Genomic DNA, 20,576 nt, shown 5'->3' on the forward strand with positions numbered 1-20,576 from the left:
AATCCCTGAAATAGAGGGGGATGGGAGAGGAGCACACAGAGTTTGTGAGAAGGAACAGATGAAAGCAAGGAGCCCCCAGTGTGTGCAGTGAGCTTGACCTACAGAAGCAACAAAGTGTGCAACCCCCTAGTTTATTTTGCAAGTAGGAGCAAAACAGGTGCAGCCATGTGTGTGTTACAGGAGTATGTAAACAAAGCATTTTCCCTGCATGTTCCAATCAGTAATTTTGGGCCAGAGTAATTTATAAATCCTGCAGCTAGAAAATTCAAACCTGGCTTTTATTAGACCAGTGATGGTCAAAAACGATATAAGTTTGAAGAAAAAGAGCTCTAGAGGTGGGACAGAGACAAGAAGTCAGGATTGAAATCTGAATTTCCCCCTTATTCATTTATACTTGTAGGAATATCAGGTTTACATAGGTCATCAACTAGTCTTTTTTTAATAGTCTTCAGCTCATTGAAATCATGAACAGTGTACTTCCTTTCTGAGACGCCAGCTATTTGCATGAGCTGCGAGTGATCAATATACCCAACTCCTATAGCATATATATGAACACCTTCCCTTCTCAGATCTTCTGCTGGTTCAGCAACATCATCAAACGACTTCCCGTCAGTGACTACCAGCAAAACTGGTCGGACATTTCTTGTTACTCTTCTGCTGCCGCCTGGTGCAAAGAATTCCTTCACCTTCCTAAGTGCAGCTCCAATTAAAGTGTGAGTTCCTGTCATCCGTTTAATATTCTGAATGTGAATGTTCAGTTCTGATTTGCTCTGAAAAGCACCCAGGCCAAATTCTTTTTTATACCTGTCACTGTACTGGGCAATGCCAATTTGAACATTGTGATCATAATCAATCTGATCTATTATATCTTTCAAGAAATTCTTCATCCTGGTGAAGTCATCTGGGTGTATAGAATTGGAACCATCAATCAAGAAAACAAGGTCTGCTTGAATTTCACACTCTGAAATGGAAAAAAGGAAAATCAGCTTATTATTTATATAGTGCTCCTAATGCGCTGGGCTCTTCGCAGACAAATAGACAGGCTCCCTGGCCTCAAAGAGTTTCAGTCTAAACAGAGACAAGATAAGACAAAACAAGTGCAGACAAACACAAAGGAAGTGGGGAAGGTGAGAGCAGGACAAGGCTTACAAATACAAGACTGTGTGATTGCTTTGGGGGCTCTTCACACATCTTGTTGATTCACTTTATGTATATTTTTATTACATGGAAATAATCATAATCCTATTTGGGTTTTTTTTAAGCTCACTTTGGGGAGAGAATGAGCATGAGGGAGTGTGGAGAGGGAAAGATAGTGCGGAGAGGAAGACTGAGGGGAAGGGAAGGAAAGTTCCAAAGGAAAAAGAGAAGAGAGATGGAGGCTGGCTGACATCCCACAGCCGGAGGAGTGTGGTAGTTGAGAGATGGAAGGAGATTAGGACAAACAGCAAATCAGTTGTAAAGGCAGATCAGAGTTTGTATTTTAGAGGACAAAAATTCTGATAACATGATTGGGGGTGAGTTAAGGCACTCCCTAACAACAACCCGTCCCCCTCCCCCATCGTTCCCTGCTCTGCTGCTGGAGGAACAAGAAAAGTTTCTGGAGCTGGAGCTTTAACACTCCAAAGCTCCTCCTGCTGTTTTTCTAAGTGGTCAGGGAGATGTGGCTGTGAGCCCATATTTCCAGGCATCTCCTGCTTGGATCCGGCATGGGATGGGGATTTCCGTTCCTCACTGGTGGGAGCAGAGCTCCATGGGGTGAGGTTTTTGAGACTGGAGCAACAGTGGGCTGTTACAGGCTCACACAGAACCTGTTGGGAGGAGCAGAGATTCAGGCAAAGGACATTGCTGAATACAGGGGAGCTTGGAGGAGTTTCCAGAAGCAGAAACCGAACAAGGTATTTGTAAAGGGACAGGCATACATAAAACAGGGCATGTGGGGCAATGCAGGGGCAGCCTAATTCTCACAACAGGGAAAGCAGTCTGTGCAACAACTGGATGCTAGCATGGAAGAGCCCCCCAAATAAGCCAGTGAACTGCAGACCTTACACATTCCAGCAGGTGTTCTGCTATTGTCCTCAGATAACAGAATGGATCAGAAGAACCTCAACTACTAGGCTTCAGGAGACCCAACCCTTTAGTGGACTTTCCCCTTATGGCCAAGTTAACAATGGTCATTGTTGTAACTGACAAAAGCCTTGTCTACACTGGTGGCGGTGTGTAGGATATGTGTAGCTACACACCACCATGAAAAGCAGGCTGCATCAACACTGTACTGGGTAACTACACCTCAGGAAAAAGCCTCAGGCAACAGGGAGCTGCCAGAGCCTTTCCTCACTGCCTGATGCTTGCTAGAGCCTTTCCTCGCAAGAGAGACACTATACTGCTAAAAATAAGCATAGACAGTTGAGGCAGGACTTGGGCATGTAAGAGATATAGGATACATGCCTGAAGGTTCTGGCATGTCTTTTTTTTTTACCTAAGCAGAGCCTCTCTGTCTTGTGGTCTTTATACCTGGGGTAGAGGGGCATGTAGCATATGTACTTTGCACCCCACTGTCAGTGTAGATCTGACCTAAGGCGTTGTAATGCATGAGCTTTCCTCCCAGCCGTAGTCAACTATTCGTTCACACAGGCGTGCCTCCGAGTGCTTCCTGGGAGCCCTACAGGACCTAGCCCCTATGGTGCTTGCCTCTGAGGCGCAGTAAAGCTGTCACACTACTGACTATCTAAAGAAGTTTGGTGGACAGCAGCACTCCAGTAGCCCCAGGAGGGGAGGTTGATTACAGTCCACTCTGACCCAGGGCACCGGTCAAATAATACAAACAGCAATTTGTAAATATTCGTGTGACTAAATACATTCACACTGATGGTATCCATGGAATCATGTTATTCATCACTTGCAAATATTCCAACAGCTGCCAGACGAGTGAGAAAACTGTGGGAGTCACAGGAGTGCCGTGAATTTAATCTGAATGCTCATCTGAAAATGTATACCAGAAATACATTGTTACTTGTTATTCTTTATTCACCTGTGGGGGAAAAAAATTTACTCATCCAATCAGGGAGCAGAATCATGCTGTGACTTATGTTGGCTAGCTAACGGTGCAAATAATGAATAGAAAATAAGTGGACAGTTAGCAAAAAGCCCATAGGGTCACTGTAGCACAGGCCTGCTCACTGCCCCCTGGGCAACCCCTTGCAGCCAGAGATCATTCTGCAGCACCCTGACTCTGTTATCCACCTTCCATGGCCCTTTAGATCTCACAGTTCAGAAGTGGTTCCAAGAATCCCACCAAAGACATCCCATTTATTGAGTCCTTTGACACATACTGGCCATGAAGGCCCCAAGCAGTTCAAGGTCTCTCTCCAGATTAACATGCAAAACACAAATTCACACAGTCTTCATCCCAGCTGGCCTTTACAGTCTCTCTCCTGCTTATTCAGGGTCTCTCCCAGGCCTCACTGCCTAGAGACCTTCCTCCAACTTCAACTTTTTTCCCTGTTGACTCAGGACCTTTACAGGCACCTTCTTGCTTCCCTCCCTGCAATCTGTAGACCTAATTGCAACTTTCTCTTCCACCCCCTAAAGCTTCCTGCTCTTTTTATCCTGCCAGCTCCTGATTCAACCCAGGTGTGGTTCATCCTGCAATCAGGGATGGCTTAGCCCCAGGCTATCCAGTACATGGGACCAGTCACCCTGTTCCTATGACAGAGGCTATTCAGTGAACATTTAGGAGTATGTGCCAGAAATCAGGATTTATTTGCAAACAGTTTCAAACACTAAAAAGGACCAAATTTGACAATTTATTTGCAACAAATCGTTCAACTAGCTGCACAGACCAGCAACCTAGAAAGTGCACCTAAAGTACTGAGTTTTAACAAGGGACAGAGAAGGGCATTAGCAAAAGTAGAAATTGTGGGGCCTGATTCTCCACTGACTTCCACATTATACACTCCAGTACACAAGCATAAAGTGGGCATAAAACACTACTAAACTGGATTTCCTCACTAGTAGGAGTAGCATTTTACAGTCTCTTTGCAAAGATGCAAGTGACTACTTTGGGGTGCAAAGATCTCTGTGATTCCTCCTATGGCCTGTGGGAGCATGGACAGGCAAATGAACATGAATCTGACTAGTTGGTCACTTAAATGTGTGTTCTTAATACAGCGCAGGGGTTTGGAAGTGTAGCAGGGGTGGGCAACCTGCAGCCTGACAGTTTGTTTGCATTGACCGTCTGCAGCTCCCAGTGACTGTGATTCGCCGTTCCGGGCCAATGGGAGCTGCGGGAAGTCATAGGCCGCTGGGACGTGCTGGCCGCCGCTTCCTGCAGCTCCCATTGGCTGGGAACGGCAAACCGCAGCCACTGCGGGCAACCATGCTTGCAGACGGTCAATGTAAACACACAGTCTTGTGGCCCGCCAGCGGATTACCCTGAGAGGCTGCAGGTTGCCCACCACTGGACTAGAAGATGCCACTGTGCAGTTTGCATGGTGTAAGTTTCCTCATAATTGCCATTGCATTTTGATTGCCACTTGCTATAGTCCCCATCTGCTTGTTCTTGCCTATTTCCTCAGCAGAGCTCATCAAGCAGGCCAAATCATGTGATGCGTTTGTGATGTAGATAATTGCCTATCCCCACAACAACTAGTTTAATCAAACTGAAACCTGAACTCAGGCCTTTTAAAGTGAAAAGTTAGTACCCTAATTTTACCTTTATGAAAGTTCTGAACCTGCACAGACTAAGAATAATATCAACCATTTAAGCAATGAAAATCCTCAGTTGTAGCATCAAGTAAGGGTAAACTTTAAGAAACTTCCCTTTTTCCCTATAGGGTGGCTTTCTAAAGAGAAAAGAATACCATAAGGAAGCTAGATAAACAAATGAAGCTATACACATTGCTTTGAAATTTTAGAGATGTGTCTCCCCATCTTTGCCAATTTTTAAATAAAATGATGAGGAAAGTTTAAACTGTATAGAGTAGTAAAATAAACACTTACCTGGTTTTGAATCATCACATATTTTTTCTGATATTGCTATAGATGTGTTTTTGAGTCCTTCAAATGTATCCACATAGTAATATTTGTCTTTTGATCCAGTCATGGCCAAAAGCTCATCAAGTTTTGCTCCTTCTATCCCAACAGCATAGATAATAATTCCATTGTCTCTTAATCTCTTGGCTGTGTCACCAAGCTGTGCTTTATCATGCGACTCACCGTCTGTTATCACTATAAGAATCTGTGGAACTCCCTTGCTTTTGCGGCTGCCACGCTCCTGAGCAAACAGAGCTTCCGAATAGCCAATTGCCTTGGCTGTATATGTTGAACCTCCTTTAGTTACGTCATTCTGGATAGCCTCAACAATCTCGGATTTTGCTGTGTACTTATTAAGGTAGAAAAACGTTTCCGGTTCATCAGAATATTTTACAGCTCCAAACTGAACTCTATCTGGAGCGACATCAGATTTCTTCACCAAGGCAATCATGAAGTCTTTCATGGCTTGGTATTGTAAGGGACTTATGCTCCCAGATCCATCTATCACAAACACAACATCTAATCTTTCTATCCTTTTGCATTCTGTAAAAGAACAAATGACAAAACAAAAAAACCCAAACAGATAAGTACGTACGGACTCTTACTGAATCTCTCTTACTAGTCCCTTTGTATTCAAGCAAAGCTTGTGAATTTGGATCACTTTTTGGAGGCAGTAATACAACTGAACATCCTATGTTAGGCATGTTTTGGGAAAATCCATCAGTGCACAACAGAAGAGCCTAACCACTAATCCTAAAATAACTGATAGTTTCAACTTAATCTAAAATCCAGAGGGACAGGGGAAAGAAATGAATAGTAACGCGACCGAATAGGATCAGGCTAGATGATCATAATGGCCTCTTCCGGCCTTAAAAATCTATGAATCTGTATTCTAATAGAATACAAGCACCAATTAAAAGCTTTTGTTTTCCCCAAAAACATATTTTAAGTTTTTCATTGTTGGAGTTAAGTCAAATTTCTGTGACCCTTGTTCTACAGAGTCATCATACACACAGTTTTATGTACTGTTTACTAATGGAAATGAGCCAAATTCTGCTGCCATTTGCATCTATGCAACCACACTGAAATGCATGGAGACCCACCAGGCATCAATGATAGCAGAATTTATTTTGTGCTTTGGATCTATTGCAATTTTTTTTCTTTGTGTAAGAAAGATGTTCAATTTGGAGACTGAAGCCCTGCCACCCCTGCACAGCCCCCAAGGCCCTGTGTTGCAGTGACCAAAAAGGGGTGAACGGGACTTTTGTGAAACCCATTAAAACAACTCCTAAACTAAAGATCAGCATTTATGACGAGGAGATGGGAAGTCAATACCTGATTAACAGTTTTGTAAGGAGGACATTGTAGTTCATAAACATGGAACAAAATATACACCTTTCAGGGCATAACACAGTGGCAGGTTTGGATCTGTTCTCACTTTACAACAGCAAAAATGTGTTTTGTGCAATTGGATAAGTGAGTGCAGAAAAGATCCAGATCTCAGTCCTGTAAGCCCCTGAGATGGACCATGCAATGTGCAAAGAGGAGGGAGATTCCTTGTGCTCTCCCCAGCCTCATTGCACAACCATGTATGGGGCCAGGCATAACCTGGCCCTGGGCTATTCCATTTTTCAGGTTCTTATGCACCAGTAAGCTGTGCAATGCCCCCCAAAAATTAGTAGCATGTGGTACTCACTACCATTTTCATCTATCTGTACACTGTTTTATGCCTCTTTTGCACCTATTTAAATGCTTCTGTCAACACATTTTCTTAAAAGCCTTGGCTATACTGGGTTTGAACCACCTCTGGAACCCAAACTGAAACTTGTAAATATGGTTCCAACAAAACTAGTTTCCGATGCTGTATTGCTGGCAACATGGAAAGGGGCCAGACTGTGTGTGTGTGTGTGTGTGTGTGTACCTATCTTCTAGGCCATTCATGGTTCCTGTGTAAATGAGTACAACTAAAGTCTGTCAGGGAAATACAACCTACAGGGCCCATTTCTGCCCTCATTTACATATGTACAATTTCTGTGACTTCAATAGAAGTTGCTCCCTTGTAAATGAGGGCAGAACTAGGCCATTAGTGTAAACAAGAATCAGTCCCCAAGGATGTTTTACACTGCCAGAATACCACAAAGGAGCCTTAATATAAGGGAGAATCAGATTCTTAGTCTTTTCTTACACACATTAGCACACATATTGTACTTTTAAAATATTATGAAATTTATATTATTTGTTTGAGAGAATATAGCATCTTTGAAAGCTAGTAGGACAGACCTCCTGGTACTGTGATCCAAATTCTACCTTCATTTTCTCGCATGCTTCTCATCCCTGTAGGCATCTCCAAGAGAAGATGGCATTGCAAAGAGAAAGCATGCCTGTTTATTTACTTTATTACAATTCTCAACTATTTGGACAGAGCAAAATTCCTACACAGAATAGATATGAGTTATTGAAAACTGCAGTACTTATTTACCCTCATGAGGCCTGCATATTCCAAAGATGATCTCATCTTCTATGTGCTTCAGAATATCAAACTTCTCGACGTAAAAAACCAGCTCACGCTTCCCACTAATCTCTTCCAGCTGATTTTTATTTGCATTAAACACCCCAATAGAATAGATAACAACACCTTGATCACGTAGGTCTCTTGCTGGACTTTTTACTTCATCCTGCGCTTCCCCATCTGTTATGAGGATAAGAATCTTTTTGACAGCTGGACGCGCACCTTTGGCAGGCTTGAAATAATCAGCCACAAATGTCAATGCGCTTCCTGTTAGTGTATTTTCCCCTATAAGAGACATTCTATCAATAGCACTGAAAATATCACTTTTTGAAGAGTATCGGTCAAGCTGGAACTCTTCCTTGTTTGCGCCACTGAACTGGATGACCCCAACCTGCACTCGGTCTGTGCTGATGTCAGATTTGTTCACCAGTTCTCTCATAAAGTTTTTCACTTTCAAAAAGTTCTCTGGTCCTATGCTTCCAGAACTGTCCACTAGAAACATGATGTCAGCTGTCGTTTCTTTGCAGGCTACAGAAGAAAACATTTATATTAGTATAACCCAGGCTGTACATTAAAAATAAGTAAATAGGCTTAACTGGGGCAGGATGGTCTGGGATAGATGGGTGGGTGCTAAGATTTCTGGCTGTGCTGGGTAAATGGGGGAATAATGAGGTAGGTGAATGGATGGGTGGGTGCTGTCTGGAGAATAGCTGGGTCAGGGAGCCTAGGGCCAGTAATGGGCCCTCTCTCACATGCTGTTACTGCCCCCTCCTCCGGTTGCTGCCATGAATTAGAATCTACTATGGAGCAGCTAGAAGTGAGGCAGAGAGGTCACCCAAGTGTCACAGTAGCTTCCAGGAGAATCAACTGCAGAGCTGTCCCTGCAGCCTGACTGGGTGCATGAGGATCCGGATGGGCTGAGCACAGGTGTGACAGGGCTGCTGCTTGTGTGAGTGCCACCCGAGTTGCATGACACTGGACAGCACTGCTATAAGTTTAGTAGGGTTGCTAAGGAGAGGTTTGCTAGGTACATGCATTTACACACACAGGAGAGATATAGCTTGTGGTTTGTTGCCTGAGACACTTCCATTTCCGAACAGAAAAAGATTCTGTGGTTCACAAATCAATAGAGGCACATAAGATTCAGGGGTTTACAGCTGTGTATAAGCATATGACACTAGCATTCTAATAATGTACTTGTTAGTCACAAACACCAACTTGACATAGCTCACTGCTAGAGAATTTAGCTTGCATTTGTGTTCCTCTTACTCTTTGTGTGTGGTGGTGGTGGGGTTGAAGGCTATTGAGCATTACAGTCTTACAAAGACAATGATCTTAAATGTCATCTTGACTGCAGACTGATTGTAGGGTTAGTGCTCTGTGGGCACCTGAACAATTCATGACACAGGTATTTACACTGGGGCAATAGCAACACAACATGACAAGTTGGAAAACACACTACTTGATGTAGGACTACCCTCTTCAGTTGAAAAGCCATCTTGTTTCTTACAAAGCTGAGGGGAAAAAGGAGGAAGGAGAAGGAGTGCTTTGATGCTCTGATTGAAACCAAATAAAAATACCCTTGCTTTTTTAAAGCATGTGATGAACATACACATAATAGATTTAAGAAAGAAAGAAAACTGCATTATTTATAATTGGCTTGCGGACAGCCATCTCAGTTCAAAGTATATTTATACATTTCAGTTATTCAGGCTGGAGTAATATGCTTATCATGTTTTGAATTTGAAATTGTTTGTTATATAAGAGGAGGCTCCATGTTCATTTAGCACTATGAGTTCAAAGGGCAAAATCAAAATTTTCCTTACCTTCTTCAGAACGGATAACTTGAACAATTTCATTTTTTATGTTTTTCAAAGAGTCAAACTCTTGCACAAAGAAAGTCCTGCTCTCTGACCCTGCAATCTCATGTAGCTGTCCTTCATTTGCATCTTTTACACCAATGGCATAAATATTAACCTTCTCATTCCTCAGGCTCTCAGCAGGCTCCTTCACACTGTCATGTGACTCCCCATCTGTTAGGACAATGAGGTGACAAGGCACCCTGCCGGCTCTCTGCTCCCTTGCCTTTTTAAACAGTGGCTGCATGAAAGTCAAAGCTTCTCCAATATAGGTATTCCCATCAATTTGCCTAATGTTGTCAATGGCCGTCTCTAAATCATTTGTTTTGTTGTATTCATTGAGTTCAAACTCCAGTCTTTTGACATGTGAGTACTGCACGGCTCCAAAGCGAACTTTATTCGGCCCTATGTTGAACATCTTAACCATTTCCTTCAAAAAATTTTTGATGTCTCCAAAGTCATTAGGATGAATGCTTGTTGAGCCATCAATGAGCACATAAATATCAGCTTCCTCTGTGACCACAGATCCTACACGGAAAAAGAAATTGTATACAGCATTAGTGCGAGAACAAAATGTAAAGAGAAACACTGAGAGAAGCACCAAAGCAGATAGACATGTAATTAGGGCCCAGAGTCAACCAGTATTTATACAATGACACAAACCCAGGTGGAGTTCCACAGCAGCAGAAAACCTGCCAGAGAGTGAGGTGATTATGGTGCAAAGTGGCCGTAACCTCAATGTAAAGTAACAATGTCTGAGAAATGCTGGTTATTTATCTTATGATACCTGGAGTTCTTCAAGTTATGTGATCCCTATCTGTACGCCACTCGAGGTGTGTATGCACTCCATGTGCCTAAGACCAGAAGATTTTTCAACAGCAGTGTCGCTTGGGCCGCATCAGTGCCCATCATTTCCTTGTGCTCCAAGTCGAGGGCATAAGGGACCACATGGACTGACCACCTCCTCCAGTTCCATGAATAACCCAAAGAAGGGATCAGAAGCAGAGTGGAAGGAGGGTGGGCAGTGGAATACAGATCAGGACCACACATCGTGAAGAACACCAGTTACTGTAAGGTAAGTAACCAGAATTTTTTCTTCAAATGATGGTCCCTATGTGTATTCAATTCAAGGTGACTCACAAGCAGTACTCAATGAGGAAGGTGCAGGGAACCCTGATGTGTTTGGCAGCGTGATCCTGCAATCTGAAAGGATACATATGCCGAATAGACCCTTTCAAGGGCATAATGCCTAGTAAAAGTGTGCATAGAGCTCCATGTTGCCACTCTACAGATCTCCAGAAGGGGAACTCCATGAAGCAAAGCCACTGATGTAACCTGTATGCCTTGTTTGGGAGGGGTCACCATCAACTCACAGCTTACAACACATGCAATGCCACAATTTAGCTCTCACTGTGCCTGGGATTTATACCAAAGACCCAGTTCTGCAGAACGTTACATGTAGAATCCCAGTGATCCCCAACAGAACTCGTGTGAATAGGGTGCAGGAATGGATCCTCCTTGTGCACATGCTGAGTTATTAAATCCCAGGTACCCACTTGTCTGTCAAGGTTTACAAGAGCACTAATCAACCTAATATGTAAATCTAATGTCCATCTCCATTATCCAAACACAGTTTCAGTCTATTATACAAAGTCTCATAAGGTATAGAGATCCTGACTCAAGAGTCTCAGGCTTCACAATTGGGAAAATTGGGGACTAAATATTGGTGTTTTTTTTTAAAAAAAAAATCACATAATACAACAGAATACAAAGGATACTGACATACCAGGTGTCTGAGTTACTGAAGTTTGACTCCCAATAAGGAAGAGAAACAAAGTCAGCAGCATCTTCATATTATGAATGAATGTTCCAAGCTTTCATGCTGGAAAAATAAAATAAAAATCCCATATATCAAATATCAAAAGGACCCTGGAACATGATTGCATAATACACTAGTATAAGGAAACTTATAGGGTTGGGAAAGATGTAGTCCAATCCCAATATACTGTTATAAGAATCTAAAGCACTCCAGATAAAGAAACAGGAAAATGGTAAAGGGTTCATTGTCTTCTTCTTTATCCATGAAATCAGACATTAATTATTGTAATCTCACCTGTGTGGCACTCATGCCTCCAACCTTCCCACTTCATACCTATTTAAAATGTTTCCAAGGTGATTTTGATGACATCATTTCCCCTTTGTACCCCTCCACTGGCTTCCCCTTAAACACCCTTGGGGCTGCCATCTGATGTGCCAAAACTACTTCTGCCCCTGCTTTCCCTGCCAGCTTGGGACTCCAGCACCTTTCCTTGCTGAGCCAGACATGCCAGTCTACTCCAACACAGACCCAGGGTCTGAACCATGTACCCCAAAGCTGCAGACTTAACAGAAAGCAACTTAAGAAGTATTCCTGTCTTTAACACTCAGATGCCCAACTCCCAGTGGGATCCAAACCGCAAATAAATCTGTTTTACCCTGTTTTAAGCTTGTACAGGGTAACCTCATAAATTGTTGGCCCCCTATAACACTGATAGAGAGATATGCACAGCTGTTCCCCACCCCCCGCCCCAGGTATTATTAATTAACCTAGAGTATGTATTAAGTAAAAAGTGATTTTATTAAATACAGAAAGTGGGATTTAAGTGGTTCCAAGTAGTAACAAGCAGAACAAAGTGAATTACCAAGCAAAATAAAATAGAACACTCAAGTCTATGTCTAAGAAAACTGAATATAGACAAAAACCTCACCCAGTAAGCTTCCCTTTACAGACTAGTCTCCTTCTAGTCTGGGTCAGCAATCACTCACACCCCCTGTAGTTGCTGTCCTTTGTTCCAGTTTCTTTCAAGTATCCTTGGGGGTGGAGAGGCTCTCTTTTTAGCCAGCTGAAGACAAAATGGAGGAGGTCTCCCACGGGCTTAAATAGACTTTCTCTGGTGGGTGGTGACCCCCTCCTCTCTCCTATGCAAAGTTCAGCTCCAAGATGGAGTTTTGGAGTCCCATGGGCAAATCACATGTCCATGCAGGACTCAGATTCTTACCAGCCAAGCCACATTCCTGGGAAAGCTCAGATGTGGATTGGCGTCTTCAAGTTCATTGTTGGCTTAAGTGGTTCTTGACTGGGCACTTAATTCATGCATTCTTTTCTCAAGAAGCTGACCAAATGCTTTACAAAGGCTACAAATCAAGCCAGTACACAGCCAATATTCATAACTTCGAATACAAAAAATGATACATGCATACAAATAGGATTAATAGATTCAGTAGATCATAACCTTTACAGATATATGTTACCTGTCATAGGTAGCATAAAACATATTCCAGTTATGTCATATATATATTCATAAGCATATTCCATAAAGCCTTATGGGGGGCACAGTCACACCCTTCTCCACTGAATCAGCAGCCCCTTACCTTTCAAATCTAGTTTCTTATTATGGGCCTGACCCTCACCTTCGCTCTGCCAGTTACAACCTTGAGCATCCATTTATCTGCTTGTCTCAGAAGCACCTTCCTGCTTTTTCCCATGCCACCCCACATGCTGCAGAAGAACCTTCTGACAACATTCACAAGCCATCACGTTATTCTCACTGAGATTCCTCCTTGAAACCTACTTTTAAAAGATACAAGCCTACAAACCATTGCCACTTGGGACTGATTAGGCTGGCAGCCAGGTGTTACTGAGACCACACTGAGTTATGCAAATGTGCCTGGCTTAGGGGTGCCAGGCAGCTGGTTTTCGACTGGAACACCCGGTCAAAAGGGGACCCTGGCGGCTCTGGTCAGCGTAATAGTCCAGTCAGTGGTGCAGCAGGGCTAAGGCAGGCTCCCTGCCTGCCATGGCTCCGTGCAGTTCCTGGAAGCGGCCAACATGCCCCCACGGTCGCTCGGCTCGGGGTGATCAGGGAAGCTCCTTGTGCTGCCCCCGCCTCGAGCGCCGACTCCGCAGCTCCCATTGGCCCTAGTTCTACTGTTAGTTTTTCCTTCTCTCACTGCCCTCCCATTTGTTAGTTTATTCTCCTGCCCCGTACTTTCTAACTGCTAGATTGTAACCTCTCTGGGGGCGGGACAGTGCCTAGTACAATGGGTCCCTAACCCTTGATGAGGGTCATTAGGAAATACTGCAGTGTTCTTCAACCAGTGGCCTGCCTGGGGCCCAGGTCTGGCCCCTGAGGGCCTTCCGTCTGAACCACTGGGCATCAGCTGTTCCACCCCGCTCCCTGCTGTGAGCTCTACTGTAAGGACTCCGCCAATACCTGGCTCCAGCTCTGCCCTGGACAGCGGGCTCCCAGCAGCTCCAGCCACTGCCCAGTCCCAGCTGCAGCATCCCCATGCTGACCTGCCTCCAAGTGCCCTGCCCGGGTCCAGCACCTGCTGGTTTGGAGGACACTGCAGCCTGGGAGGGAAAGGGGCCGCCTAGCAGGGGAATGCAAGGACACTGCTGCTAGAAGCCTGGGGCGCGCTTGAGCCGGATCGTGGAGCTGCCCTTAGAGCAGAGCCACCAGTGAGGAGCAGGAAGGAACAGCTGGTGTCCAGTGGACCAAACAAAAAGCCTTCATTCATGGTTCTGGCCCCTTTCCCTCCCCAGCTCCAGAGTATCCTCTGAGCCAGCAAGTGCCAAGCCCTAGCATGGCAGACTGGGGGCGCTAAGAGATGGCTCAGCAAGGCACACTGCAGCCAGGGCTGAGCAGGAAAGCACGGGGGTCGAAGAGCCCAGGAGCACAGGGTAGACCCAGAGTCAGCAATGAGTCATGGGGCCAACCTTACAGCAGAGCCCCCAGCTGGGAGCAGGAGCTGAGCACAGGCAGGAGGAGGCAGGGACAAGACAGGCTCTGGGGCGGGGGGTTCATATCCTACTTCCCTGGGCCTCTACTGCTCCCATTTTCCTCCCAGCTCCCCTCAATCAAGGAGTACTAAGTAGGCTCCTGTCTCCTGCAGCTACTCCCTGTCTCTCTCCCCCATCATAAAGAAATCAGTAATTGCTGTATTTTTACTAGAAAGCAAACCCTGAAGAGCCTTTTGGCTCTAGAGAGAACCTGCTGGCCTGCCAAGATTTGGACATTGCCTTATAATGTAATTGAATACCACTGCAACACTAAAGATCACTACAAATTATGAGTATTATTGCACATGAGGCTCTCTGCAATGATGAAAGGCAGTTTAAAATGCTACCACTGTTCCTTCCAACTACATGTTTCTCTGCATTTCAGGTTTAATATAAAGAAACTCCTAAGAGTTCATGTTTTACAGGTGTTTTTATGTGTCCCTTGTGTATAGCTATTAAAACATAATATTTAAATAAATAAAATACAGCTTAAACGAGAATAGAGATTTATAGTGGTAGCTGTACAATGAAATGGCTCTCTGCATTCCATTGTGACACGAGACCTAGATGTACTTTGCTGAGGGATGTTAGGCCCGAGAGCCCTGAGAGCCTCTTATGCTTTTTACAGACGCTCAATAAACCCTTCCATTTTACACTGGCTGAGTCGCTGCAGTCTAGAGATCGGGGTGGCCCTGGGGGTCCAGGTTGAGTGGACTTCCTGAGGGGGCTCACAGTGAGAGACAGGCATGCTGAAGGCTCAGAGTGGTGCAGTCCCAGGAGGCAGTGGAGCCTAAAGCTTAACCCCAGAGAGAGAGTGGGCTCCTGAGAAGGACTCTCTCACTGAAGGCGGTTCCTCCCAGGGAGCCGAGAGAGATCATGAGTCCTGTGAGTCCGTAACAACTTGTTGCTGAGTTACTTGTCTATGGAAGTACTAACTGCGTCGAGATAGGTTTCAGAGTAGCAGCCGTGTTAGTCTGTATTCACAAAAGAAAAGGAGGACTTGTGGCACCTTAGAGACTAACCAATTTATTTGAGCATAAGCTTTCGTGAGCTACAGCTCACTTCATCGGATGCATGCAGTGGAAAATACAGTGGGGAGATTTATATACATAGAGAACATGAAACAATGGGTGTTACCATACACACTGTAACGAGAGTGATCAGTTAAGGTGAGCTATTACCAGCAGGAGAGCGGAGGGGGGGGAACCTTTTGTAGTGATAATCAAGGTGGGCCATTTCCAGCAGTTGACAAGAACGTCTGAGGAACAGTCGGGGGTGGAGGGGGAATAGTTTTACTTTGTGTAATGACCCATCCACTCCCAGTCTCTATTCAAGCCTAAGTTAATATTTACTTGTCAGTATGTCATTTGGCCACTAGATGTCTCTGTGCTATACTGAAAGTCCCAGCAAGGGTGCAGTCTCTGGTCCCACAACAGATGGAAGCCAGCTTGTTTCGTTTATAGTTTATCCTGTGTTCAAGGAGCTCTCTGACAGTTGTAGAGTTGGTTCAGCAAGCTCTGCATGCTCCCATCCCTGTTACGTAAATCCCCAGCATCGGGAGTGTACCAGGGCATTTTCAGGGGGGTTGGAGGTATGGCAGAGGCAGTCTTATTAACAGCTGTTTCCTAGCTGCCAGAAAACTCATACGGACCATGGCCAGCTGGGTTCAAGTTAAGCCAATGTTAAGGGCTTCCCTAAATTGTATTGGGGAACTAACCAGCTCTTTGAAGCCCCAGGGAAGAGGAATCACATTGCCTCCCTTCTTCGTAGAGATGAATTCAGGTTTGGAATTTTTGGAATCTGTGTGACAAAGCCAATTTCTATGAAGGTTGTCAAGGTTCCTCCCCCACTCTGAACTCTAGGGTACAGATGTGGGGACCTGCATGAAAAACCTCCTAAGCTTCTCTTTACCAGCTTAGGTCAAAACTTCCCCAAGGTACAAAATATTCCACCCTTTGTCCTTGGATTGGCTGCTACCACCACCAAACAAATACTGGTTACTGGGGAAGAGCTGTTTGAACATGTCTTCCCCCCCAAAATACTTCCCAAAACCGTGCACCCCACTTTCTGGACAAGGTTTGGTAAAAAGCCTCACCAATTTGCCTAGGTGACTACAGACCCAGACCCTTGGATCTTAAGAACAATGAACAATCCTCCCAACACTTGCACCCCCCCTTTCTAGGGAAATGTTGGATAAAAAGCCTCACCAATTTGCATAGGTGACCACAGACCCAAACCCTTGGATCTGAGAACAATGAAAAAGCATTCAGTTTTCTTACAAGAAGACTTTTAATAGAAACAGAAGTAAATAGAAATAAAGAAATCCCCCCTGTAAAATCAGGATGGTAGATACCTTACAGGGTAATTAGATTCAAAACATAGAGAACCCCTCTAGGCAAAACCTTAAGTTACAAAAAAGATACACAGACAGAAATAGTTATTCTATTCAGCATAATTCTTTTCTCAGCCATTTAAAGAAATCATAATCTAACACATACCTAGCTAGTTTACTTACTAAAAGTTCTAAGACTCCATTCCTGGTCTATCCCCGACAAAGGCAGCATAAAGACAGACACACAGACCCTTTGTTTCTCTCCCTCCGCCCAGCTTTTGAAAGTATCTTGTCTCCTCATTGGTCATTTTGGTCAAGTGCCAGTGAGGTTACCTTTAGCTTCTTAACCCTTTACAGGTGAGAGGATTTTTTTTTCTGGTCAGGAGGGATTTTAAAGGGGTTTACCCTTCCCTTTATATTTATGACAAAGGTCAATCAAAATTACACTATCCAGCATAGTTTAGATTCCACACTTTGTTTTCTGACTTTATTATTTTTCTTTAAATAATCAGCACAATCGCAAGAAACAGCTGAAAAAAATGTAGTTCGATTACACACTGTCAGTGGCTTGAAAACTATATTTGGCCGTAGAAAATATAGTGAATGGAATCCTAATCTTTTGGAAAGCAGACAGAATCTATTGCTTGACAGACAATATAAATTTTCACGGTACGTGCAAATACTGTCCAGTTGCATTTATAAGAAGAAAAGGCTTTAGGATAGGAGGCAAGCTAGATATAACTTTTTTTCAATCTTGCGATTTGTGAGACATTTTACAAATTCAGGGTCGGTTTCATTGTATTACATTTAGGGCTGTCGATTAATCGCAGTTAACTCACACGATTAACTCAAAAAATTAATAAAGATTTAAAAGATTAATCGCAGTTTTAATCGCACTGTTAAGCAATAGAATACCAATTGAAATGTTTTGGATATTTTGGATGTTTTAAATATTTTGGATGTTTTTCTACATTTTCATATACTGTATTCTGTGTTGTAATTGAAATAAAGTGTATATTATTTTTATTATAAATATTTGCACTGTAAAAATTATAAACAAAAGAAATAGTATTTTTTAATTCACCTCATATAAATACTGTAGTGCAATCTCTTTGTCATGAAAGTGCAATTTACAATTGTAGAATTTTTTTTGTTACATAATTGTACTGAAAAACAAAACAAAGTAAAACTTCAGAGCCTACAAGTTCACTCAGTCCTACTTCTTGTTCAGACAATTGCTCAGACAAACAAGTTTATTTACATTTACAGGAGATAATGCTGCCCTCTTCTTATTTACATCACCAGAAAATGAGAACAGGCATTTGCATGGCACTTTTGTAGCTGGCATTACAAGGTATTTATGTGCCAGATATGGTAAACATTCATATGCCCCTTCATGCTTTGGCCACCATTTCAGAGGACATGCTTCCGTGCTGATGACGCTAATTTAAAAAAGATAATACATTAATTAAATTTGTGACTGAACTCCTTGGGGAAGAATTGTATGTCCCCTGCTCTGTTTTGCCCCTATTCTGCCATATATTTTATGTTAGGGCAGTCTCAGATGATGACCCAGCACATATTGTTCATTTTAAGAACACTTTCGCTGCAGATTTGACAAAACGCAAAGAAGGTACCAATGTGAGATTTCTAAAGGTAGCTATAGCACTCTACCCAAGATTTAAGAATCTGAAGTGCCTTCCAAAATCTGAGAGGGACGAGGTGTGGAGCATCCTTTCAAAAGTCTTAAAAGCAACACTCCAATGCAGAAACTACAGAACCCGAACCACCAAAAAAAAAAAAAAAAATCAACCTTCTGCTGGTGGCATCTGACTCAGATAATGAAAATGAACATGCATTGGCCTGCACTGCTTTGGATTGTTATCGAGCAGAACCCATCATCAGCATGGGTGCATGTCCCCTGGAATGGTGTGAAGCATGAAGGGACATATGAATCTTTAGTAGGGTGACCAGATGTCCCGATTTTATAGGGACAGTCCCGATTTTTGGGTCTTTTTCTTCTATAGGCTCCTATTTTCTCCCCCTCCCCCCCGCCCCGGCATCCCGATTTTTCACGTTTGCTGTCTGGTCTCCCTAATCTTTAGCCCATCTGGCACGTAAATATCTTGGTATGCCAGCTACAACAATACCATGAGAACACCTGTTCTCACTTTCAGGTGAGACTGTAAACAAGAATCAGGGAAAATAGTTTAATTTAAGATCACATCAGGGAAAAGGTTTCAGAGTAGCAGCCGTGTTAGTCTATATTGGCAAAAAGAAAAGGAGTACTAGTGGCACCTTAGAGACTAACCAATTTATTTGAGCATAAGCTTTCATGAGCTGTATTTTCCACTGAATGCATCCGATGAAGTGAGCTGTAGCTCACGAAAGCTCATGCTCAAATAAATTGGTTAGTCTCTAAGGTGCCATCAGGCAAAAGAGATATTCTACCCCATAATGGGAGTAGCCAATGTGCTGCAGCAATCTCGTTTAGAGAGTGCTAAGCTCGGCTCCCCACAACATAACTCTGCTGGTTTTGATGGTTTCCTCAAGGAGAAGCAGGGGAAATTAAGTAAAATTCACAGGTAAAAGGGACAGCCAACCGACAGAATGATAATGCTGTAAGGACAAGGGCTTTACTTGTATCTTTCACATCAGAAAATCAACACTCAAAGAGCCAAAGTGTACACTCCTCAGAAATGCTCATGTGACAGGAGAGAGGGGGCCAATAAATTTCAACTTCAACTTCAGGGGATTACCTTTGAATTGTCCCCTCAGTTGGAGGGATCGGTAGAGCCACCAAGAAGGGAAGGGTGCTGCCTCTCAGCCCCATAGAGTCTGCTGAACTACAGGGAAGAGTAAGCTTCCCATCCCACAAAGGGGTGGCTTTTTGGTGCTACTCCTCTGACAGCCCTCTACCCCGTGGCAACATTCTTTCTGCAAGAACCAAGCTGCCATCGGCCAGGCATGCCCATCTCTACAAGAAACAAAACATAAACATGCCAACTAACAAAACCTTCACCACAGGGGTTCAAGCAGGAAGTGGAAGTAAATGCTGTTCCTATCAACTGTTACTATAATCATAAATACCTACTGGGAAGGCAGTTGCACAGGAGGAGAGCAGAACTGCTCCTCCTAGGAATGTGCAAACAATGCAGTGTCACAGTCATAGTACACCTTGCCTGGGGCCTGCCTTTGGTGACCTAGGTTTTGGGGCAGACGTAATGGCAGGCTTTTTCAACAGGAAGACAATGGAAGGGCAGGGTTAGAAAAAGTTTCCAGGAAGGGGAGTTGGAGCAGTAAAAGCCTCTGGGTGGAGGAGGCATGGAAGGTGACGGAAGGAAATTGCCCCTCTGGGAAACACTTGCATTTTCTTTAAAAGTATTCAACGCCTCCACTAATATGGGCCCATCCTTCTCCTGAATGGGACCTCCCTCTCCGTGAGTCGCTGCAGAGCCCATTCTTTGCAATACACCCAAGGAGGAGCTTCTGGTGGGTAGTAGGAAGGGGGGATAATGCAATGGAGGAGAGGGGGCTGATCATTAATTTCTAATACTACATTTTATACTGAATGATGATGGCAATATAATGGTATAGCAAACATTCAATACTATTTCAAAATGCTGGAACAATATTATTGGGGATTCTGCTTTTTACTACTCAGCTACAATCACTGGTAAATTATACTCCTGGCCTAGCACACCAACGTACCTGTTTTTCTTTCTGCTCTCTACAGAAAGTCTCTCACTCTGGGAGAACAAGCCAGGCATATTATCGCTTTCCCCTTCCATGCCCAGATCTAGACAGAGGCAGAAGGGAGATCATGTTTCCCTGAGTGGTTATGCAGTCCTGGACAAAGTCTAGCTCTTTGTAAACACAGCAATTTTGGGATCACCTAGCACAGTGGTTATCAACCCCTGGGGGTACACAGAGGTCTTCCAGGAGGTACATCAACCCATGTAGATATTTGCCTAGTTTTACAACAGGCTACATAAACACTAGCAAAGTCAGTACAAACTAAAA

The 20,576-nt window shown here is 43.7% G+C and overlaps 1 protein-coding gene across 1 annotated transcript in view; it reads right to left on the reverse strand.

The window, feature by feature from the left end:
- Positions 1-380: 380 nt before the first annotated feature.
- The window catches only part of LOC144260180 (collagen alpha-6(VI) chain-like), a 35,546-nt gene continuing 15,350 nt past the window's right edge, over positions 381-20,576 (reverse strand). The window contains exons 3-6 of the mRNA XM_077808736.1: positions 9,367-9,927; positions 7,511-8,068; positions 4,999-5,574; positions 381-961 (exon numbers count right to left, since the gene is read on the reverse strand). Coding sequence (XP_077664862.1) covers positions 381-961; positions 4,999-5,574; positions 7,511-8,068; positions 9,367-9,927 — 2,276 coding nt within the window. The remainder of the gene's footprint in view (positions 962-4,998; positions 5,575-7,510; positions 8,069-9,366; positions 9,928-20,576) is intronic.

Source organism: Eretmochelys imbricata, chromosome 2, assembly GCF_965152235.1.
Source record: "Eretmochelys imbricata isolate rEreImb1 chromosome 2, rEreImb1.hap1, whole genome shotgun sequence".
Classification (NCBI taxonomy): domain Eukaryota; kingdom Metazoa; phylum Chordata; order Testudines; family Cheloniidae; genus Eretmochelys; species Eretmochelys imbricata.